Below are 25,464 nucleotides of genomic sequence, written 5' to 3' on the forward strand. Positions count from 1 at the left end.
ATCAATGGTATTAAATAATAAATATTGAAATATTATCATTGTTTGTACAACTAATTAATTTTTTCTAATCAATATAACTTGAATAGCTTTTCAAATCATTTTTTATCCACGAGTATTTTCCGTCCCAACATGGAAATTAAAATTAGGTGTTGAACCTTCGAGTATATAATAGTGGCTACAGTATTTTGATAAAATATCGCGGAGCTTTGCTATAAAAATCCAAAAATACACTATTGGTGTAAAATTTTCAATCCATCTTGACAAACAGAAGCAGGCACAATAGTAGGCACATTATGCATTAATCTCAAGAGAGGTTGATAAAAAAAACATCATTGTGAGATCGGTGTATAGATTCCATCTACATAAATAACAGAATGTCAGAATATTATCTATAAAAATATTATTATTATTGGAGAAACTAGAATTCAATGTGGATAATATTATGTATTAGGTATAATATTATCAAGGCTTTATAATAACGGACAGTATTTTCACTTGGGTTACTCGTAATAATTCCTTCGGTGTTAAATTGATTTGAAATGTACAAGTTTAATAAGTAGGGTATTTATTAATAGACCATGTTTATAAATAAACACTAAACACAATGTAAAGATGAGGATTAAATTGTACGTATGAATATTGAAGTAATTCTTCATACTTAACCTCATGACGGATTGTAAATTGTTAATTTTTCTTTTGTATACACGATCCTTCAATTGATTTTTTTTCTGTCAACGGGAAATTTCATCTTTCGGTATTTTCAATCTTCTATTATCATATTTTGTCTTGAGAATGACTTGTGGCCTATATACTGTAAAATTTACATTTGATAATGTTACGCTTAATTTATTGTGCTCCTGGTGTTTCTCCAATTCAATGTCCTCTGTCATTTTACCTACCATAACAATTAACAAATTGTTAACAATATTTCTTCCTATAAACCATCTCGTAGTCTACCCACCATCTAGTAGTTGGTTCCTGCACAAAGGTGCATTGTTAACATATTATTTTAATCGCACAATACATCCAATATTTAATAATTACCATTTACTACCTTAAGTCTTCATATTTCAGATGTATTAAAAATGTATGCAATTATTAATATTAGAATTTGAAATGAGTTAATATTTACATAATTTACAGAAATTAATTATTCTTCGGTTCAGTTTCTATAAACGGTCCAATAGATATCTCTATACTGAATTGATTAAATCAACAATATCTAATGCAGCGTGAAAATGGAGTAAAATCAGTTAGAAAATTTTTTCCTCCTTTCACGCAGTTTTCAACCCGCCGTTTCGGTCAAATATTATTGCAATAATTCATCATCTCATTAGATGATTGGCATCTGGTATACAGTATGATTACTTTTCAGATCAATAATGACGGAAAAACCATTTATTTTTACGAATCCGATGGTTGAAGTCCCATTTTAGTTTGACGTACGATTTTAATGGTCTTGTAAATTGTAGGATATAAAACTATAAATTTAAGAAAAAGAAACATAAATTGATGAATTATTAATAGGTAACAATTATTTTAAATTTGTTATAATATTTTATTATCGAAAGAATATTACCTACCTATGGAATAAACTAATTTTTTGATACTCGACTCAAATATTATCTGTCACTTTTTTTGCAATAATTACATATAATTTGTTTAAGCATACTTTTCCTGGAAATAATATGTTTGTTTTAGTTAAGTTTTAAGTATTAAGTAATCCAAACGGTAACCAGTACTTTTCCCGAATGAACTTTTTCTCGAATGGTATTTTTTCCGAAAATCGGTAAACCCGAAACCTTTTTTCCCGAACACCTTTTACCAGAACAACATTAAAATCCATAAATTAAAATACATGTAAAAATAAAAATAATAATAACATAATAAATACTGTATAGTGTTATAATTAAATATTTTAAAATCAATAAACTATAGTAGTAGATATAAAGCGGCAATTACCTATGCTGTCGAGGCTTTTATTTATAAGGATAATACAAAACAATTCATATAAAAAATAAAAATAATTATAATATCACAAGCCCGCTGTGATATCGGTATGAGACACAAATCAGTACATGTCGTTGTAATAACGGTAAAATGCGATAAAAACAAAATACTCGTAGTTTCTGGTAAATACTATCTTTATCGCACGGAAAAAATAATTATTGATGGAATAGGATGTATCGAAGTAGCTGTAAATATGTTGTATAGAAAATACGCCACTGTAGCTCCTCACAATAATTACATTTTTAAATTTTTTAAATTTTTTATTTCGGGAACAATAACCGTTGGGGGAAAGGCGTTCAGAAATAAAGGTTTGGGGTTTTCCGTCTTTCGGGCAAAATACCATTCAGGAAAAAGTTCATTCAGGACTTTCGATTCGGGAACCAATCCTGCTTAGAATTATTTTTACAATAGTAATAATATGATAATATCGACAAACCACTGCCTATTTATATCCTGCGACCTGCGTCAAAGCAAAACGAAAGCCCTGCTTCCGATCTCTGTGTGTCTATATGCCGCGTGTCCGGCTTTTCAAAAATCCTTAATTCAACATGCATGGAATATGAATATTTAATTATCTAATGCAATTACCCCATCATACTACCTATTTGGATTTTGTACGGTTTCTGTTTGGCTTGTGTTAATTTACGTTGGGATTAAAATTTCGAGATTCGTCCTGAGCTATATATGTCTAATATACGGTACAAAACCCAAGGCCACAACCCGCATATTCGGGCTACATAATATTATAATTCTGATAACACATAATGGTTTATACTTTATAGTTAATGTATTCAGATTGTTTGGATAAAAAATGATATTTCTTGAGAGTAAAAAGTCAACCTGGTGAACTTACGAACGAATAGTTCGAATATTGTGATAAGCTGACAAAAAAAAACCTCTATGAATGCAACTCGTTAGGGTCCTATATAACTATTCCCATTTACGAGCAAATTTTTGTTCTTTATCATATTTTGTATAAATAGTATAGGTGGGTACCTAAGTAATCCTAGCTGTTGACTTTTTAACAAGAATAAGGAATATTATTATAGATCGATGACATTTTTTTTATTTTCAACGTCAAAATATAGCTGAAACAGAAAACGTTTACAGTAGTTGAGTACACAACAGTGTTGTTTGTGTTTTTTTTATTATTTATACACGCATATTGCCATGTAGGGTCAGACATATATTACTGCGTGTTCCTATAATAATTGATTTATAACGTCTGATTACCGCATGTTGACTTTAGTGTGCCAACGGTATGAATGAATGTTTTACCTACATATTATTTTAAACGTCCTTAAAAAATTCATACTGCCAATACATTTTAAGCCCATTGCAGGTGTTCAACTATAAATATATAAATATATCGTATTTCTCCGATATTGTAATAACCCGTTTATTATTTTACTGTGACTCGGTATTATGATTACCAATCTATTACTATATAATTAGGTCTATTGTCTTCCAAGTTCACTACTTATATTACCTACTTATAAAGTGATAATAATATTATGACTTTGTAAAACTCAGAAAAGAGACATAATAATGTTGATAGCTAGGTACATGATCAGACATTAAAACGATGAAATACATTTATACTTGTATGATATGTGATTAATCTAAAATCAAAGTTAAAACAATAAAATATTAAAACTGTATTTAATGATTAACCTACTTATCAGTTATAATGCTGTGGATACACAAATTAATGTATTCTGCAATGTGATAATAGCTAAATGCTAGGTACTGAAAGCAACATTGATATTTTTATTGATTGCCCTTATTTAATTACTAGAAGCTATTAACCATTGAACTACAACAACAACAACAAAATAAATTATTTACATGTTAAAATTGCTATTTTCGCCTATTACTTCTATAATATATTGTGATATTATATCGATAAAAAAATGTATTGTGCATAATTAATATTATATACTTAGGTAACTAAATATGTAATTAATCATACTTATCATCAAATACTTTTACAATCAAGAGAATTTTAAACAGGTTTAAAGTTAAATAAAATAAAATTATTAAGTACTATACTAATATGATTATAAATTATAATCTATATGAGTCATAATATTCTGTTAATTGAGATGAATAATTAAACAGTAATACACGTGTACAGTGTGTACTGTGTACTCTATAACTTATTACAATGTATTTTTGTATAACTGAGTGATTGAAATCGAATTTGATGAATGTTATAACTGCTATCATAAAAATTAATTGTACAATAACAAGCTCAAGTCAACTTAACGTATTACCATATTTTACACTAAAAGCCTCATCTATGAACAAGTTTATAATTTAAAATCAAAAAAATATAGTACGAGATAGTGTAGCAACAGGCATGGCTTAAAACTTACTTGGGAATTCAAGATTCGGAAGCCGGAAAGACATAACAATATTTAAATTATGAATAAATGTAGAATAGTAGAAGTATAATATGTATTATTTAAAAGTTTGAAAAAAAATCGAAAATTCTTCATATTCTAAGAGTTACCAGTACCAATTTATTATGAAAAAATGTAGAATTGTAAGTATGTATTATTTAAAAGTTCAAAAAGAAATAGAAAATAATTTATATTCCACGAGTGACAACAATATACTTGTGATGAAAAATACTTGTGAGTTGTGATATCATCTTAATTGTGTTATAAATTATAATACAAGTGCAACTCTTTCATTTTTTCTTGTATACCATTTATGTATCTTTTCCCTTTATTTGTCTACTTTTTGTTCTTTAACTTTTCAAACTAATAATATATATATATCACTTAACATATTTTTCTTAAATGTCTTGGGACGCAATTTACGTATGTTTCAAAAATACTCAATTTACGAAGTATTTGACTGTAATATTTTCGGGGACGCAGTTGCAATTAGGACCTACTCGGGTGCCAATATATAGTCCAGAATCTATAAAATGTACTATTGAAAAAGTATGAAATTAAGATAAAACAAAATATTGTTGAAAATATAATCTTAATTCAGTGTTCACATCGCATCCTTCGTTTAACAAAATAGTGTCTACTTGTAATTTTTAGGATTAGCTTAAAGGATTTGTTTAGAATGAATAAGAATGAAATTTTACTTTACTTGTCTACCCATACATGCATTATAAATTATAATGATTAATAACTAATACTATAGTACTATTTATAATCAATAGAGTTATGTATGTAAGGCAGTATTTAGGTAGTATTTGCACTCCAGGACACTTATAAATTTCCGCCCCTCTTTATGCCTTTATAAAATTATGAAACTTTACTTCTATTTTAAATAAAAGAACAAATTCATTTTATTCACCTCCCGTTTTTCTGATTTTTTTTTTAAAGATTATATTTCAAGGAATTAAGAACGGTGGTGCAAAAAACAATTTTGCAGAAATCATTATTTTAAAATTTATATCCTTCCGAAGTTTGCGATTTTCTGTTTTAAGACTTCACACAACGTCGTGGTATACACCTGTGTGGTGCCGCTTCTTTAAACGTATTTAATAATATATATTTTCATTAACAATTAAACATCGTAAAATAAAATATAATAAATAACGCGGTTTAAATAACTAACCCAGTATTTGAATCATTTTATTCGTCAATTTGTTTTTTCCAAAACAATTATCGAATACAGGTATTTCGAAATAGTAAAATAAACATATTTATTATTATTATGTTGTGTCTTACATAATTATTTTAAAGTTATAACCGTGTTGGCTTTAGTTAATAAATTTTAAAAAAATCATACGAATGTATCACTTAACGAGTTCTACCCCCACTGTGCAATGACCCATCCTGCCCACCTCTAAATACGGGCGTGTGTACATTGTGTTTTCAATTTTAGTATTTTAACATTTCACTATTTTTGAGAATAGCCACATACGTGTTATTAATTGAGTTATTTCGTATGGCAACAGGTTACAATGTGACTGTCGGTGGTTGTTATTAATCGAAATCTTAAGTAATGAGTACGAGTATTCGGGTACAGGAGAAGGCAGTTTCCACAGACCCGGAGCAATTGGACGACGTGAGTGTCATAATATATTATTGTGAAACAATTAATTGTTCTAGCAAAGTATTCGACGGAACGTTATTATTTTTTTTCCTTCACATAAATGTTTCGATATTATATCGTTTTAGTTTGTTGTTTTGTAATCGATTCCTTACTTTATTAGCTAGACCACGAAGACTACCGGGTGCATCACATCCTGGCGGCACTAGTCAACCGTAAAGTCATATCCATCAAGGCGGATATTTGCGAGGCCAAACTCAAATGGAGGATACAGCCAAAGTTATTGGTGCAAAGATTGGCAGAGAAAAACTCGAAAAACAAACGCAAACTCGGGTAAATGTTTATGTAGGTACTCCCTGGGGAGAAAGAGGGTTGTTAGCAGTCGACATTGGAAAGTTTACAGACGTTATCATTGGTTTTTAAAAATTATTTGTTTCTTGAAAGTCGAATGTTACAGATTTAGAATCATTCCGATTGATATACCGTTTAGTAAAATAAAATCAATATACATTGGAGCAAGTAATAATAATTCGTTGCTTTTCGTTGAACTTTTGAGGCATTGAAATTTTTACTATGATTATATATTGATGTATTTAAATATTATAAAATATTAATACCACAATCAAAAATAATTTTTAAATTATTCACGATTTAAGTCATTAACCAAAATAAATAATAATTTAAAGTTCACAGATCATTACCTAAATAAATACAAATTTACTAAAACTCAGACAATTGCAGTTCACGGCAAACCCCAGACAATCTTATGAACTAATATTAACAATTTAGTTTTATTTGACCTATTTAATAAGTTACTGTGAAATTATTTGTTTCATTTTTGTTCATTCCGTACGTGAAACAAATGTCACATTTGTATTGCACTATGTGTGGGCTTCTAGCACCTATTAAAAAAAATCATCCGCCAGAAAAAAAAAACGTTTCACTTTGTTTTTCCACTCAAGAAAATCAATACATTTTTATTTTTATTCTTATGCTTAGTACTGAAACCTCTGATGTATTAATTAAAACTATTTATCTATCAGTTGAACTGTAAAATACAACGGCGTATCTCTTTTAGAATATTTTACGCTGAATGAAAAAATCCACGTAATTTATTTTTTAATTTATTTTGACATAAAAAAATAATAAATAAATAAAATATACGTATGTATTTATTTTGCGATAAAAATAACCGATTATAGAAATATAATTCTACTGGAAACAAATACAATTATCGGGCAAGACATTTTTTATTAGATAAAATATATTAAATGTATAAATAACAATTTTTATTTTAACCAACAATGAGTTATATTGCAATATAGGTCAATATCATAATGTTTTAATGTTAAATGAGATAAAAGATTCCATTTCATCTAATTATTTTTTCAAAATAAAAATGTAATATAAACCATATATTTTTTCTTTGAAATGTATACCGAATTCTCGTACAAATACATTTGTATACAAAACTAAATGTCAAAAATAATAAATATTATAAAATTTTGTTTACTTTATCTTGTAGTCAAAATCGTTATGTTTATCAAACACGATAATAATGGTTGAAGTTTGTAATGAATTAACATTAAACTTCTAAAATAATAATAATGTCCCTTTATGTATGTGTTTGTGTATTACGTCCCGTTTATTATTATATTAAATAAGTAAATAAATATATACTAGTAGCTTTTTAATTAATATTATATGAATTTTAATATACAAAATTCATACCCGTATAATATAACGAGTACCTATATGAGTTTGTTGGTTATAATTTTAAGTTTATTAAAAAAATAATATTTAAAGCTCTTTAAACTTTAACATTGTTACTTCCACTTTGTTAATATTTGAAGCACATTGCCATTTACATAAACCGTTAAGAATCAATTGTTTGTTTTGAAACTCACTTTTAAAGCAACCTTAAGAGTTGTTCAATCTTACTATGATCACTGAGCTTTGGTACTTTTAGATTTTCTCAGTGGAACGATGAATGTATTAGTGTTAAAAAATGATTTGTGTGGTTATTTTTTCATATGTGTCTGAGTACTTGTTGCCTTAGGTCATTTTTCAGAGATTTATCAGTTATAAGAATTCTTATAATTTCAATATTTAAAGTGGTTTCTGGCTTAACATAGGAACTAGTATTTTTACTTAAGAGGGTCAAAAGTATAATATAATCAGGACAAATTAAAAATACAATTACGGATTATTCACTCAAAATTAGTTATCGAATTTTTTTTTTGTAATTAAAAAAAATAAACATAAATAGGTGCTTTAAATTCTTCAAAAAACATAATCATATAATATAATATATTTTCCACATTTTTTAGACATGTATGATTTTTTTAATATTTTGGTTTCTTTTTATAAACATTTGAAAATTTCGGCTCATTAGTTTTTTTTCTGTAAATGTTGATAAACATTTTTCACCAGAATTAAAACAAAAATAACAAAATATCGAATATACGTCATAAGGTCATTTTTTTAATAGATTGGCATTTCAAAACTTTGACATAATCTGATAATCATGAAAATTTGAAAATGTATTAAGTTGTTATTAGGAAATTGAATTAAAATGTTGATCAAATTAAATTATTTAAATGAAAAATAAAGATTTAATATTTTTGATATTTCATTGTAGTTCAAAAAAATATTAATCCAAAGAATTTCAAACTTTTGAGTATATACTATTTTATTATTTTCTACCCATAACGAAGATTGTTTAAATATTAATACCGAACTATACTACTGTATGTCAGTATTAACTTAGTCAATAACAATACAATAAATTTAGTAATTACTAATTATTATGTCTAGTACGCTGTTTACACACCACATCGTTTTTCTTATGAAATAATTTATCATTGAACTCAAATTTAAGTTTAACACATCCATTACAGTGACCTTCTTAATGGCAAAATGTTTTTATTTGCTACTATTTTGTTATGTTAATACTCAAAAACTATATGGAATAGTCGTCATCTTTACTACCCCAGGACCCTAGTATAGTACCTACCATTTGATTTTATGATATACTATTATGTATACTAACTTAATTGAAACGATAAACAAAAACAAATGAAGTTTCGACAGGTCTAAAATGGATTAACAATTTTTTTGTTTAAATTTTCATGAAAAAAAAACAGACGCCGGAAGGGTCGCTGCATGCATTCATGTCAAAAACACCATCACCACAACCACCACCATCACCATCAGCATCGGCATGATCTAGATCACCAATTGTTTCACCACCATCACCATCATTGTGATGGGATCGTTCGACAAGAAGAACCTGTCCAAGTTGAAGAATGGCCTCAGACTCAAAGACCTGCTGTACCTTATTTAGGTGGACACATCCTAACCGCCGCATTGCAAAGGTATGATTTTATATAAACTACGAGTAGCAACTTCGGGAAACTAAATAATGATTTTAAGAAAAATAATAATTTTTTTTAAATAAATTAAATGGGATTTATGGAATGAAAAAATTACGATAGTGATCGTAGAACTAATGATAGTATTATATAGTTGCATTACTATTGATATAATTCAAATTTTCAAATCATGAAATCATAAAATATAATATGATAACATGTTCATTATCTTAAGGTGTTAAGGTGCTATACAATATACACATATTCAGTGTAATATTCAAATTTTAATATGTGATAAATCGCAAAACAACTCGAATAAAGACTTTTATAATATTATTTAAGCTTGCTTAATAAACTAAACGAATATTACTTTTACGCAATTAAAAATTCCGTTGCTTATAAGATTAATATAATTTAGTTTTCTAAAGAAACACCCAAATTAATTAGAAAAAGTTACAAAAGTTTAATAAGTTATATTATGTAGGGGTAATAGTTATATACAAAGTGATTATTTAAACAGTCTGTAAACACTCATTATCTCGAAAATTATCAACTTTTTGAGTAAGAAATATATTTTTTTACATAATTTGAAGTCATTATGAAATAATAAATTTGAAGAGAAAAAATATGTTTTTTATTATTTCTATTTGAGTACCAAAATATTTTTCTAAGAATCCATTTTGATGTACACAAATTGAATCTCAGACGAGTTTAAGTATTTAAAGTTTAAATGAACGGAGGAGTAACAAAATAAGTACGCAATATTTACTATTGTGCTCTTCTAAACTTTAAATACTTATAAATTATAAGTACTTACATAAATGTTATAACTAAATAACAAATTCGATTTTTACACATCAAAGTTATCAAAATATTCTGTTTTAGAATGAGTTAAAAATGTATGATGTGGATCAAAAAATATAAACTTATATTATCATTATGATCAAACTACCTACTGAATATAATTAATGTTTTTAATTATGTTTCTAAAAATTAAACAGCAACATTTTAACTATAATGGAGTAATGTGTTTACTCAAAAAACGCATTTGTTATTATTTGCAATAAGGCTTTTATAATTGGTTAACTTTTGCAATGGGTTTTAGTACGCATTAACTAGTATAATATGGTCGTGCCAGGTTCATGGATATCTTCTTTTATTAAATTATTCACATCATGTACCTATCTAATAATTGTTTGTATACTTATTTCAAAAATATTTACTTTTTTAAATTTAAAGATGAGAAAAAAAGTCGAAGGAACCAAAAGACAAACCTCTAATTACTCTGAAGAGCCCGTACTCCCGAATAGGTCCCATCACAGTCACCCTCTCAGTTCTCACACAGACCAAATAACGCACTTGCACTAGTCCTTTTTAACCTTACTTTTGTTTTTGTTAGTACTTAATTAGTAGTAATTACTACCTATCCATTGTATTCTGCCGACTATTGTACATAATATTATTATGATGCGGACCTATCACTCATTATACTTTCATTATTATTTATACCTGTCTATAAGAATATAAGTCAATATTCCCAATAAACTATTACTTACCTATAAGAAATTGAAGTGCACATCATTATCACAGCAATGTATCTCTTATTTTTCATTAATCCGCCCTAAATGGTATTTGCTTTGAATTTCACCATTTTTATCATTTTGCTATTTTGCCCTTTTTACTTCACGATTATTATATACTCTATTGTAGACTAAGGTATACACCCTTATTTGGTAGTTTGATAGCTCGGTAGATCCATTTCAATACGCGATGATCCCTCCCCAATTTCAAAGTTTAAACTCTTGACACTGCCAAACGTGATTGTGCATCATTCGTGAAGGGATGTTCACCAGCCAGCAATAGGTCCCATCGTGTTTACACTGCAATTACTATAACCGTGACTGTAGGTGCCTCAAAAACAAAATGGAAGGATGAGTATTTTTGCGTTTGAGGAATATATCTACAGTACCTATCGTTAATTAAAATAAAACCTTTGAACTCGGTCCATATAAATCGTGAGGTGGTAATATCCGTCTTGCGTTCCAGTGTCAGCGACGTGTGAAAACCGTATCCCCGGGACCTCGTAGAGACTCGTTAGACACTACGGAGAGCCGGTATTTCACACCCCCTAAGTTTGCAGGGGTGGATTAGCACGACTCCACGAATCACGTCCAATCTTTGACGGAGACGTCTCGTGAAAAGTAGCAAGGGAGAGCGGTCACCCACCCGTGTAACCCAGCACCAGGACTTGCAAGTGACCTTATGTATGCTTGTGAGGTATGACTATTTTCGGTGTGTAGTCACGCTGTCGGCGTTCGGTAGTTGTACTCGACCGTCCCCGGGGACATTAATTCAGTACGTGGGTCGGTGCCGTCGGTGCGGGTCGTCTATCATAATGACCCGTGGTCGGCGCTACCGCCTGGAGCTAAATACGACTCGGTGACGACTCGACCATAGGTAATAGAAATTAAAAAGTAGGTGATTGTAAATAAATACTGAATTGTAATCCACATTTACACGTGTTAAAAGAATCACACTCACTCAGCATATTGTATGAGTTTACTTTTTCTACGTAGCAGGTGCTGAATTGACTCTTATTTTCTATTTTTTCTCAAAATACTACATCTAACATTTGCAATTAAAACCCACTCTATACGCTATATAGGTAGATACTTCTTGATTGCATATCACGTTTAAAAAAGTCATCTTGGCATCAGCCCTATAATATTAAGCATATTTTGTGATTAAATAACACATAATATTGTAGCTATTAACACTTTTATACATTTTGAAATGTATTAAATACTCAACACTTATAAGCGAAAATGTCATGCATTGATAAATAATATTTAGTAAATGGTAAAATTAAAAAAAAAAAAATGGTGAAATGTTACCAACAGTTATAAATGTTAGTTACATAGTTAATGATTATTTTTTTTTTGCAATTTTGCAATTGACAATCGATTAATAACTGATTAAAGGCGGATCCAAAAGTAATCAATCCGTTGGAATTAAAAATGTTTTAATGGTGTTCTCTATTACGTATTTTAAAATTTAATTAAATACCCAAGAATAAAATAAATATTTACACATTAATATAGATCTACTGCTGGCATGTCGGAAGAAAATCGGCATTATGTAGAGGCTCAAAATCCAAAGACTCGGTTGAAAAAGAAAACCCGAAGAACAAGATTCGGAGAAGATAAACATAATGTAATGAGACCTCATCCCGTGCCTACTATACATCCAGATGACTTACCTCAAAGAGCGAGATGGACAATTATCATCACCGCCGGACTATTGCTCATCACTTGTATGCTGTTGGTGGGCGTAACACTAAGGATGGCACCTGTAATTGACGAACTCGGTGGGTAATTTTGTCGTACAATTATATAACTATAGAAATATTATGAGTATTGCCGGTAATATAAACATAAGATAAAACATATAAAAAAAGTAAAAATCAATCCGAAATGATAATAATTATAGGCACAATTTGCTTAGTTTACTGAAATGATAATCAAACAAGTTGTGCGTTAATAGGTAGAATCTATTATATAATATGCAATGAGTGAGTTCAAGCTCGATTTATGTAGGTGAAAATCCATAGCTTTTCATTTTTCATTCTGAAGAAAATGGTAAAATACCTTGTTTTTGTTATGAATTATCGATAATTTGTCATGTTTTTTTTTGCCGTGTTAAATATTGGCTATTTTGTCGATCGTGCATAATAAGATTTTATTTATGAATTTTAATCTGAAGGTAATTTTTTGAACAAGTGTCACTATTTAGTCCAAAACCATATGTCTTAAAACACTTAATTACTGTAAGTTGAAGTCGCCACATTTCTTTTAATTTATTCTTTTTACGCTATAACTGTAAATATTATTATACATATAAATTGTACATGTATTATATTATAGTGCTCACGGTTATGATATTATTTTTTTATGGACTGGCCGTGACGATGACGACATTATTATTAAGGTAAAGGGACACACAAGTCATACGTGCTCGAGGTGTCTGCTGAAACGTCCGTCCGTCACCACGTACTCTTTGTCGGTCAATTTTCATAGAGTCGGATAAGTTAAATTATTTCACAGCCGTCGGGTTCGCATATGAACGTATTACGTACACGTATAGACATATATTATACTCATATATATATATTTACGATAACTCGTTTTTACCGTCACACTTTGTGCACACATTTTATACTTGCTCACTCCGCAGCTTTATAATAATGATAAACTTTGCAACAGCTGTTTCTCGTGAACTTTTTCGGGCACTTCCCTATTGGAATACGTGTAAATATATATATATATATATATAGATATGTGTGTATTAATATACGGTATAATGATTTTGTATTCTCTTTATTACTCTCAACGCCGAGAGCGACATCATGGCGCGTTTGTCATATAATACTATAGGTGTGTACGTAAATCATATAATATTTAGCGTTAGTAAAATAATAATATTATCTCGTATCCTGATACCTATATGCAGCTCTTGAAGTATGGGGGGAGGGAGATAAGGTGGAGTGGCATCCCTCCACTTTTATAGTTCACATTTTCCATTCCCCCCACTTATTTTATACAACTTTCTAAGCGATATATGAGAACTGTATAAACTGTGAGAAGCATCCCTTCACTTATTTCGAGCCACTTCGACCTCTGCCTATATGTGTAAAGAATTAATAAAGAAAACGAGTATAGTTTATTCTTCTCGAAAAGTGATGTTTTTCGTCCATCTTCGGCCCGTAATAATTTAGTATCATAATAATCATAACAATACACTATAATGCTTACGTGCCACGCCGCCCGTATCTTCTGCTGCAGTTCTCAGATAAGACCATTGTGCAGGAGTAATGATTTATAGCAGCAGTTCTCAGCCTTTATGTATATTCAAGTCGCGCCTAAACTTTTTTGAAAATGTTTGCGTACCCACCACTCGCTGGTCTAATAATCTTTATTTTTCTACCTATTAAAAAACGTAAACGTTCTTTTACACGCATAGCCTTTTATTGTAAGAATTACATAATAATTATGAAAATATAAGCTTTTAATGTACAAGAGTAAAATGAAACACATATTATGTATAGGTACAATTATTTTATGGTTTAAAGTTTAAATACTTAATGAGGCAGCGATTTTTTTCAATTATGGAAACGAATTTTGTGCACATATATATATCGATACAATGGGATATTAGAAACAGGAAAGCTTGCCTGGACAACGCCGAGGTTTGTAGTTAAATAATAATTTCGAATTTTTTTTATAAAGCGATACTTCCTTCTCATACCAAATATTAGCTTTCCACTTATCACCAGTATTACGCTTACCGCAGGTCGAGAAACGCTGATTTAAAAAATAAGGTGGACGAGAAAAGCGATGCACATATAACAAAATAAATAATAAACGCGATCATGTGTAACAACAGAAAATGACGATTATAGAGGAGTATTTTGTTTGATAGTGAAGTCAGTATATGCGCGACTGTGTATGTCTTCAATATAATATTAAAATATATTAATATATTATTATTGTACAGCTTCTTAATAAATTATAATATTAACAACTTATGATAATTTATGATATTTCGTGATATAATTATTACACAATTTAAAAATTAAAGTAACTACATATTAATAATAAACATTAATACATTGTGTATTACAATTTGTAATCACATGTGTATTGTTCAGTAATTGTATTTATGATGACCGCTACAGTGGGCAATGTTACAAAAACCAAGATAAAAACACTGTTGGCAAATGCAGAGGCGCACGCATCATGCGAATAATACAATTTATCTGTGTATATAGGTAAAGGTACGGATATGATCTAACTAACATCAGAGTCGTTCGCTGCAGAAAAAAAATGTTGAGGAAGGTCTTTTTTTAGTCCCCCCCCCCTTGCCTGCAAATGTTTTGCTATATGAGCAGCAATTTATGAGTCCCCCGCCAGAATATACAGCCTCTCATACATTAGAGTGATTTTTTTTCAACAGTTAACACTAGAAGAGTCATTATTTATCGTATATCTTGCGGTTTACGATGTGATATTTTTTTTTAACAATCACTTATTTTTGTATACACTTTAAAATTAACATAATACCCTGCTTTATATATTTTTTTTTTTTATTAAGTATCACACTATAACTAAACATCACGTAATATTTACAAATATTTTACAATTTTGAGTTGGCGTATTGAAATTTCTATTGCTATTCTAAGATAAATAGTGTTATGAAATCAAAATGATTTAATTATTTGAACTGTATACCTGTATAACATCAACATAATAAATATTTAGCAATATTACTCACGTCTGGTTGTAAGCTAATACATGTACTGTGATTTCAGTTCGAAATAAAAACGAAGAGTTAATGAATTCACTAGATCGAGAAGAATTTGGACCAATGGACAATAACACTGAATACACGTATAGGTAACAGCTTCAATAGTTCAATAAACTAAAATTTTTACTAAGACCATTTTATAAAATAATAAATATATTTAACAAAACTTTATTAAGGTACCTATACTAATTACTGTGGTATAATAATGTAAGGCTTATACTATGTTAAAACGTTAATATGTTATACGGTTGTAAATATTGTTGCGTAAAAGAAATCATCGTCCAAAAATTAATTTCTAAATAATAATAAATGGCAATCACTGATTTCTGAATTTTTGTACTCTGAATGTTTAACATACATAAAATATTATGACATCTAGAGGATATAACCTGTTAATGATTATTTATGATTGTTTTTGAACTATTATGATAATATTTGTATAATAATAATTGATAGTTATGTTGTTACTGTAGGTAAACCAAAAAAACTATGATTATATATATATGTATATTTAAATGTTGAACCGTTGTTGTAACCTAAATGTATTTATAAGATTTTAATTTTTAACTTAAGGCGTTTTTTTGAACTTAATGGTTTAGTCATAATCTACATTATTTATGAAATTTGGTTTTTTTTAATTAAGTCGTCAAATAATTCATCATTTTTCTACAAGTAAAATAAGTTTTCGTTTGTTCGCATATTATTAACCACAAAACGTAAAACGGACGACTCTAAAGTTGTAATAAAACGTTCTCCAAATGTTATTATTCTATTGACGTGCGCATTATTTTTGACTGACGACTAGTTGGTGACTTAATAGTGAAGATTTTTACGACACAAACAAAGGTACAATAGATTTTTTTAGGTGAAGTTAGGAGAAGTTAACGCATCAAACATGTTATGGCCCAAACAACAACCGAAGTGCCCATTAACGATTGATATACGATGACAGTTAATTCACTCAAAAATGGTTGTGGTTCCAAATATATTAGATGAACGAACATGGTTAAGCATCTTGAGAATTCAAAGCATTTTGACCACGAGGACTTCTCGAACATCAAGCCTATGCTCGTCAATGACCAGACAACATAAAACGTAGAAATTGCCATGCACGTAATATTAATTTCCTAGAACAAATATTAACAAACGTTAAACCGTTATTCGTTATTCATTACCGTTTACCGAATACCAATAACCAACAACTATACTTATAATAATGTATTAACACTACGTTTGCCACTCATGGCCAGGGCTGTGTGGGTTAATGGTGACTTTTCATATCGATAGTGCGAGATACAAATCTGGTTCAAGACATTATATTATCACTCTATAAATACAATATTGTTGTATATAATATTATGAAAATTGTCCAAAAATGTCTTTTTCAAGATACATGTTTTTTTTGGGTACAATGTTAACATTTATCGTATATCTTCTATGTACCTTTCAATACTAATACTGTTCAAGCATTATAGGTACATAATTGTAAATTGTTATCAGGTATTTGTTTTTATTTGTATAAACAATCCATAGCCAGCAGATACAAAAGTAATGAGTAAAAGTAAAAAGTTAATATGATAGGTACGCTGAGTGAAACTGTGCATGAACAGGTATAGATGAAAGAAACCTCCCATCGCTGACAATAAACCGATTTTAATTTATTTTTTATTTTATCAAGACGTTTAAAACTATGCATAATTTCACATATTGTATTGAAATTCTTAGGGCATGATTATAACGCGTACTGACCTATATTATTGAGTGCATTAAATTCACAGCACAGCCCTAAAAATGACTATGACATTTCATAATAATATACTAATAGAAACCATAGAACATTTTTAAATGTTTAAAGGCCCACTATATCGGTTTGATCTATTGGTATAATTATTTTTTTTAAATACTAATCATAATGATATGTCCACTTTAATACTTGCAGATAGTCATTAATATTACTCTAATTATAACTGAAGAACTAAAATGTGAACAATGAGAGCTTGTTTGCTTATGTCATTTTATATCCTTATACATAGGTATTATTAGTACATTTATATTTATTTAACTTTTATAGGTACTAAAGATTTTTAAATTTTAAACCTCGTACTGTAGGTGGTTATTTAATACATAAGTATATTGCTATGCCCTTGTCATACGTTTTTTTTTCTGAATTTATTATAATTATTATTATGGTAATTTCCAAATGTTATTAAATTATATTTTTTACAGATTTTTTTTTTAATTTCAAATAAATATTTCAAAAATAGTCTGATGACGCCGAATTATTGACTCAAGTTTTGGTTTTTGTATTATTCAAAAATAATGCATGACATTTTTTATGATAATAATTCCGGTTTTTTTTTCTAAGTAATGTTTTTGGTATTTTATATATAATTACATTTTTATATATTTTGAAAATGAAATTAAACATATAATATTTTAACAACTGCTACCTATATAGTTTCAATTCACGTACAAATAATACAATTAATTATCTCAAACGGCTTCAATGGTTTACATTATATTGTGTTCAGAATTAACAAATTAACAATACAAAACAATAGAATTGTTGTCATTTCAGACAAATTTTATTAGTCTTGGTCTTCTCATACCGAATACTGTGGCCCCAGACTTATAAAAAATATAAAGTGAGTTACAAAATGTTAGTCAAATATGAATTGATATGGGAAATTTCTGTTAATGGACATTGGATATATGTTTTTTTTATGAATTGCTAGTTTATAATAATTAAGATAAATGTATAAACACTCACGAGATACATAAAGAAGTACCCTAAGAACAAAACAAAAATAAATAAAGTTTCATTATTTGTTTTTTTGTTATAATTGTTGTTTGATATACCAATTATTATGTACCTTTATTGTTTAATAATGATATAGTTATATTTTCAGCTCAATGTTTCGAAAATATGATACCTAACTAAATTGACAACTACGCCTTTCATATTTCTTAAAATAAGTTATTTACATGAGACATATATTTTGTTATTTTAAGTTATGTGATAATTCAATGAAGAAAAAACATATTTTTCTTCAAAAATTAAACATGCCATACAGCATAAGTTTTGCTTACGGTAAAAAGTATAAATAAACCTCAAATAAAGTTAATTTCTCTTAACAATTAGTTAGGAATTTAGGATACGTCATAAAAATATATATGAAAGGTTTAAGCTTTTGACAATTAATAATTTTTGTATACCCACCGATTACACTACACCATTATATCACAAGTAAATAAATTTAAACAAGTTGAGTTGTTAAACATTTAAATAGATTTTAAATTAAAAACAAACTCAAATGTAAGTATTTGAATTTTGAATACCAACTTTTTTATTTATATTAGGGCATTAGCTGACGATTATAAAGCAAACTGTTGTAACGTTGTGTACCATTGACAAAAGATGTTGTATATTCACAAAATGTTGAATATACTACATACGAATAAGGAATTAGTATTAAAAAAGATATTCATTTATAATTCATATTATGTATACGCCATTACCAAATAGACAATAAAGTTAAGTATTTCACTAATTTCTACTCGATTGTTTTTATGGAACCAAAAGTCAAAACTAGAACTTAGTTTAATCAAACCTCGTGAGCCCATGAACGCGATTGTAATAAATTAGCAGAACCATCTTCCTTAGTATTAAGGTATATCCTCTATTAGAAATGATAATTTGAGTTTAAGTACAATATAATATTAAAATACTGAAATAAATGAAATATTATAATACTGAAGTAAATAAAGTAAACATTATAATAATAATTATTATTATTATTAATATTACAACGATTTTCTAAACGTAACCCAACCCAACTTTATCTAGCTAGAGCTCTTGTAGGTTGGATTGATCGAAATTAAAAATGTATTTCTCAGATCACTCAGATGAAATTTAAAACAGAATATTATATTACACGCATATTCAGTTTGTTTTTTAAGGACTACTTTATTATATTAATTTACTCGAATAGTTTCAAAATCATATAGTAAAATATAGATACTATATAAAAGAATTATATAGTATAGCAATTTGTCCAATTATTTAATTTTAATTCAATGATTTTTCAAAATTTTAATAGGTAAACTGATTTAAACTATAGATATTTTAGTATTAATTATTAAAATAATAAGAAATATTGTTCAACTTATTTTCCAAAATCAAATGTATGGGTAAAGTAAAATATAAATATACTAAAATAGTTTCACTTAAATCTTAAAAATTAAAAAAAAATTATGTTACTTAATTAATTAATATGTTGTTTTTGGTAAATTGTTAACCGAACACATTTAATTGAATTTTCATTAGATTAATAATTTAATCTTTCTGGGTTTTTATCGATATATTATGTAGTATAATATTTAGTTATCATAAAATATAATTTAATATTATATTGTAACTTTAAAATATAAATTCAATAATATTATATACTATGTGATTTCGTTATTGTGATGTGTTGTTATAATTGATGTCCTTAAACTATATTACAATCAAAATAATATACTATATTGTGTGTGTTGTTGATGTAAAATTTATTTTAAATGGTTAGCATTATGATTATAATTGTAATAAAATTGTTTGTTGAGTGAATCATCAATATTTGAATTTGTTATTTATTATTTAACCTAAATTGTTGTTAAATTGTATCCGTAAAAAATAATATCAATAAAAACATTTTAAGAATAACTGTACAAATATATCTACAGTATTTGAAGTACCCATTAAAAATAATTATTATTACAATACACTTACAGAACGAGGAATTGTTGTCAAAGTGAAGTAGCCATTAACGACTGAAACGAAATGAACTAGTAAATATGACTTAAGCGCATACGATATCTTCACATCGTATTTTTTTCTACGTCCTGCAACCTAAATCAGATGGTCAAAGTTTAAAAATAGAACTAGACCTGAGATAATTATTAATTCATTACACTGGCGCGCCTTCCGTCGTGACCTGTCCACGACAGACCTGGTACCCAACTTGGTCCCTTGATGACCGATCTCAGTTTGTTCTTCCAACCCTTCATACTGTTCCATTTATAATATAAATTTAAATTGTAGAAAAACTACAATGTATACAAAAACAAATGTTTATTTAATACAAACACACAGACAGTTGGTTCGTCGACAGGATAATTACTTGCAAGGATAGAGGATTAAATGAATTTTTTTGGTATACTAAGCCATACGTGATGGGCTTGTTCGGATAGAAGTCTTGGAACGTTCCGAATATCCTGTCCCATATAATTAATACGCCTCCGTAGTTCTTATCCAAACAGTATAGATTGCTCCCTAAAAAATGTTATAATATCTTTGAATAATATATTATTTGTCGAAAACCATTTCACCAGACTTAAAATATTATGCCTGTACCGTGATGCACCCTATGGTATGCCGGGGTGTTTAAAACATAACCCAGCGGTCCAATAGTTGTTATTGTTTCGGTGTGGATCCAAATCTGGTATAAGAGACTCAACTGTTGATGTACCAACAACAAGACTGGTGGAACAAATAAAGCCAAAGGAGCGTAGCACACCTATCAACATTATAACGTGGTACAAATATTAAATTAACATATTTTTTGTATTTTATTTTAAAATTTTTTACGTACGATTCCCACTAAACTTTGAAATACCGATTGTCTTATCCCGACAGTAACATTAAATTCCTCGGAACTGTGGTGAACCTGGTGTTGAGCCCAGAATATATGAATTTCTATAATACATAAACTGTAATAACTGAAATGTTTTGTTTTTCTTTATAGAAATTGAAATCGTTTACCATGACTGGCTCTGTGCATCCAATAATAACAGAAATCAACTGCAATAGCTGAACAGTACCAGAAAGCTACAGAATTCCAAGGTAGTTCACAAATCTTATAGTTGTTATAGATCCAAAAGTATAAACAATGTTCTGATCCTCTATAAAACAATCTATAAAAGACAAACAATTTCACAATATAAAACACAATAGGTACTACTTAATGTAATGATAGTCTTATATATTTTTCTGATACGTACTTGGCACACTCTTGCAAGATGGCATGGCTCATCGAGGTAATGCTGTCGTTAAGTCTAAGGATTTCTTTTCTTTGCCATAGCCGCAATCCGTTTTCTAACACCAATAAAGTCAAGAAGTATGGCCAAGCCTGAACAAATCGTGGGTATTAATGATGGTTTTCATTAAACGATAATATTATAAAACATTATTAAAATATTCGTGAATACACAAATTACATGTATTTTGTTGGTAACCGCGAATACAAGCACGCCTTTCCAGTTGATTTAGGGTGCAATTTAATCTTCTAACACTAATATCGTATTGCGTTCGTGACTCTTATAGATCCAATTTACCTGTGCGTATATATGTGGTAAGTGTTTGATGTCCTTGTACATATGTCGATGAGGATTACCCAAGTAGAACATGTCCCACAATAAAACTGTTGTATTGGCGATTTCAATATTCATCGTTTTGCTTTACTATATTATATATATATATTATACTTTGATTCAATAATAATAATATTATGTTAACCAGGTAAATTATAATATGCTTGGGGTTGGAGATCACACTCGGTCTTCGGTACAAAAGTGTTGCCAACAAGAGAGAAAAGAACTGCAGTGACAAAATATATCGGAACTATCGACATCAGTCGTGAACAAATTTCTGAAGACGGACGTTGAACATTTACGGCTGAAATGTCTAACAAATGACAGGAATCCGTATTATTAGAACTACAGAACAAATATTGAAACTGATATAATGAGAATCATAGCTTAAATGAAATTTAATATTTAGAGGCAGTTTTTTTTTTATACATATGTATATATGGCTTCTTAAACATTTTTCTACATTATTTTTATAACTAGGCAGTTATGTAATAGTTTTGTAATTACGCACCACGCTGTTATGTAGGTAGAGACATTACCTACAGTTGTAAGTCCAGGGCTTGCATTTGAAAAAAAAATTTTGTTTTACGTTATTTACAATCAAAACGTTATACAAATTTTGAGTTTATCGCTATTCAAAATTTAAACGTTATTCAACTTTTGTGTTTATCGTTATTCAGAATTAAAACGTTATACAATTTTTGCGTTTATCGTTATTCATAATTAAAACGTTATACAATTTTTGCGTTTATCGTTATTTAAAATTTAAAAGTATTTAGATACCTGCTTTAAAAGAACACAGGCCGCAATTTAAAAGTATACGACTGTGACCTTTTTTTGGGGACATAATTTCCCTATTCTGAGTTTTAAGTAGGTATTGTTAAATTTTATTTATTTAATTAAATGGGTTAAACTAATATAAAGAAAACGTATGCACATTAAAACTATAAGTATATTAGTATAAAATATAAATATTAAACATTTGACAACAATTAGACGAACACTGACGAGTGAATAAATCTGAGCAAACTGAACACAGAACACAATAGTTGAATAACTTGAGTGGTATAAATTTCGACCGTAGTACAGATAGTGCAGTACAATATTATTAGAGCATCACTATTATTAGCTATTGGTAATTAAATTATTCTATTAATAACTTCTTATTAAGTTTTAAAATAATATCTAATACGGGATCTCCCGGATAGGCCGGATACGGAATAAAATTAATTCTTGGATTGAATAAATAATTGAATACTACAAAGTATTATTAAATAATTGGGAATTAATTATTTCGTTTAATGGAATACAATATATACCATTTTGCGTTATATTTTGTTTAATGATACATCATATATTTTGTTAAACGTTACGTTTTGTTTTGTGTTATTTATTTATTTACGTTTATCGTTTTCCGTTATAATTACGTTTACAAATTTCAATCGTTTTTTATCAAATATAACGTTTTAATCATGACGTTATTATAACGTTTGCAAGCCCTAGTTGTAACTGTTGTTTTATCTGACCACGTATTACGGGGAAAGATGTTGGACCTTTGAATAGTATAAAGTTAACATTAAAGTGAACATCTGCGCAGTGATATACAAACTGTATAGTTTTTAAATGTAGAGTCGATATTTTGAAGTCCAAAGATATTACTTTGCAATGTTACGTAAATTCCATTAGAAAATGAAGATTCAATACATAGATGTTTTTATTAAATAAAAATAGTATAGTAGCATTTAAAAGAACGTCGCACCCGATGTGCTGTCTCAGTCTTAAACAAGTATGTCACACCAAATTTTCGTTTACCAGTTTCAATAGTGCGCTGTTATTTTTGATATTAGAGTAAATTGACTGATTATAAAATCTAAAGGTAAGATTACTATCCAGGGCCCCGAGTAGGCTTTTATTGTTATTATTATTTTTAAATAAGTTATGACCTTTTTGAAACTGTTTATTTTGAAATTATCATAACTTACCTTAAAATTAATGAAAGCCGACTTGGGGTCTTTGATACAAATCTAACGTTTAGAATTTAAATTGTATAGTAGGTAAATTCAATCTAATATCAAAACTAACAGCAAATTATTGAAACTGGTAATCGAACATTTGTTATGCCGTACCTGTGAAAAAGACGGAGTCACATTTACGGGTGCAACGTCCTCTTAAGGTAGGTAGTTAAAATATTTTTCTAACATAAGTAAAGTGACAAATTTCAGTCGGAAAATAGTTTAAAAAACCCAAAACAACGAAAATACTAATAACTGTAATCATGTTTTCAGGATTAAGAAACTTTTATTATTTTAGAAACTATTTATTTGTTTAAAATAAAAAATAATGGGCGATAACCTACATAATAATAATATATAATTGTATACAAGGTGTTCAAAAAATTCGGAAACGCTTTAATTATTGATTGCATATTTTTATACAGAAAACTGTTTATAGAAATAATTAACACCGCTACACATTTATTAGGTAAAAAATATTTTAATCACCTCATTAATTATATCATAATATTATATATCGTTTATCGCAGTCCTAATTAGTCTAATTACCGTTTAAAAACTTTTTAAACACTCTGTATATTAAACATAAACTATATAAGTTTTGTGATCAACATTAATATTTTTAACTATGCAAATTATAGATAGTTATTTTTAACATTAAAATAAACATAAGTGTACTGATATATCAAGCATCATGGGCGAGTCAATCTTATGAAATTAAATTATGTGAAACAATAAAAGTTAATGAAGAGTTATGAAAAAAATACATATGACGTGGTTATAGGGATGGGGAAACTACCAAAATGCCAGAAGTAAAAAATTCCTATAGAAAAATAAGCCCGAAGCAAAAAAAGTCAACAGGAAAAATGTAAGAAACATAGAAACTCCGAAACATATTATAATTATATAAAAATAATAGGTGATGAAAAATTGACGTTCCAGTTAGTATATGAATATAAATTTTAATTAAACAGTTTACCTGACGATTAACAATTAATCTTTTACAACATTTTAGTGATACAACTTCCTACTTTCTTGGAATTTGAACACTGCTTAGAGAGTACTTAATATTGAACAATTGTTTTTTCTAAATTAAATAGACTTTTTATAGAATAATATCTATACCTAGTAATGACTTTAACTATTGTATTTTTGTTTTCATAAATAATTAAATTTCTAGTTTTAATATAAGGGTATTAAACGGACTGTATATACGACAAACTCTTTTATGCGACGGGCTTTTTCACCTCGATTCATAGGGAAGTTATCAC

At 28.3% G+C, this 25,464-nt stretch overlaps 2 protein-coding genes and 2 long non-coding RNA genes across 10 annotated transcripts in view; 2 read left to right on the forward strand and 2 right to left on the reverse strand.

Annotated features, from left to right (window-relative positions):
* LOC111038139 overlaps positions 1-16,226 on the forward strand; it is an 82,512-nt gene extending 66,286 nt beyond the window's left edge. For all 4 annotated transcript variants that reach the window (XM_022321100.1, XM_022321103.1, XM_022321101.1 and 1 more), the window contains 5 exons: positions 5,939-6,048; positions 6,197-6,366; positions 9,180-9,410; positions 12,509-12,774; positions 15,775-16,226. In XM_022321100.1, coding sequence (XP_022176792.1) covers positions 5,986-6,048; positions 6,197-6,366; positions 9,180-9,410; positions 12,509-12,774; positions 15,775-15,863 — 819 coding nt within the window. In that variant the 5' untranslated portion in view covers positions 5,939-5,985 and the 3' untranslated portion in view covers positions 15,864-16,226. The remainder of the gene's footprint in view (positions 1-5,938; positions 6,049-6,196; positions 6,367-9,179; positions 9,411-12,508; positions 12,775-15,774) is intronic.
* Positions 609-12,200, reverse strand: LOC111038140. Its single transcript, XR_002604944.1, has 4 exons — positions 10,964-12,200; positions 1,584-1,677; positions 1,045-1,481; positions 609-978 (listed from the first exon to the last, which is right to left on the reverse strand). It is a non-coding gene; the product is annotated as an uncharacterized LOC111038140 (long non-coding RNA).
* A 182-nt stretch (positions 16,227-16,408) lies between the features above and the next one.
* LOC111038138 (alkylglycerol monooxygenase-like) lies at positions 16,409-23,077 on the reverse strand. Of its 4 annotated transcripts, none has more exons than XM_022321097.1 (10): positions 22,965-23,077; positions 22,146-22,271; positions 21,813-21,940; positions 21,574-21,725; positions 21,404-21,507; positions 21,166-21,328; positions 20,933-21,084; positions 20,724-20,858; positions 20,542-20,661; positions 16,409-16,897 (listed from the first exon to the last, which is right to left on the reverse strand). In XM_022321097.1, the coding sequence occupies exons 2-10, from the start codon at positions 22,257-22,259 to the stop codon at positions 16,652-16,654; spliced, it is 1,314 nt and encodes a 437-aa protein (XP_022176789.1). In that variant the 5' UTR covers positions 22,260-22,271; positions 22,965-23,077; the 3' UTR covers positions 16,409-16,651. The 4 variants fall into 4 exon arrangements, with proteins under 4 accessions (XP_022176789.1, XP_022176790.1, XP_022176787.1 ...); XM_022321098.1 differs by lacking the exon at positions 22,965-23,077 and adding an exon at positions 22,693-22,801; XM_022321095.1 differs by lacking the exon at positions 22,965-23,077 and having other exon boundaries at positions 22,146-22,330.
* LOC111038141 lies at positions 21,259-22,427 on the forward strand. Its single transcript, XR_002604945.1, has 3 exons — positions 21,259-21,347; positions 21,557-21,654; positions 22,330-22,427. It is a non-coding gene; the product is annotated as an uncharacterized LOC111038141 (long non-coding RNA).
* Positions 23,078-25,464: the final 2,387 nt, after the last annotated feature.

This window comes from Myzus persicae, unplaced genomic scaffold, assembly GCF_001856785.1.
Source record: "Myzus persicae strain clone G006 unplaced genomic scaffold, MPER_G0061.0, whole genome shotgun sequence".
In the NCBI taxonomy this organism is placed as follows: Eukaryota; Metazoa; Arthropoda; class Insecta; order Hemiptera; family Aphididae; genus Myzus; species Myzus persicae.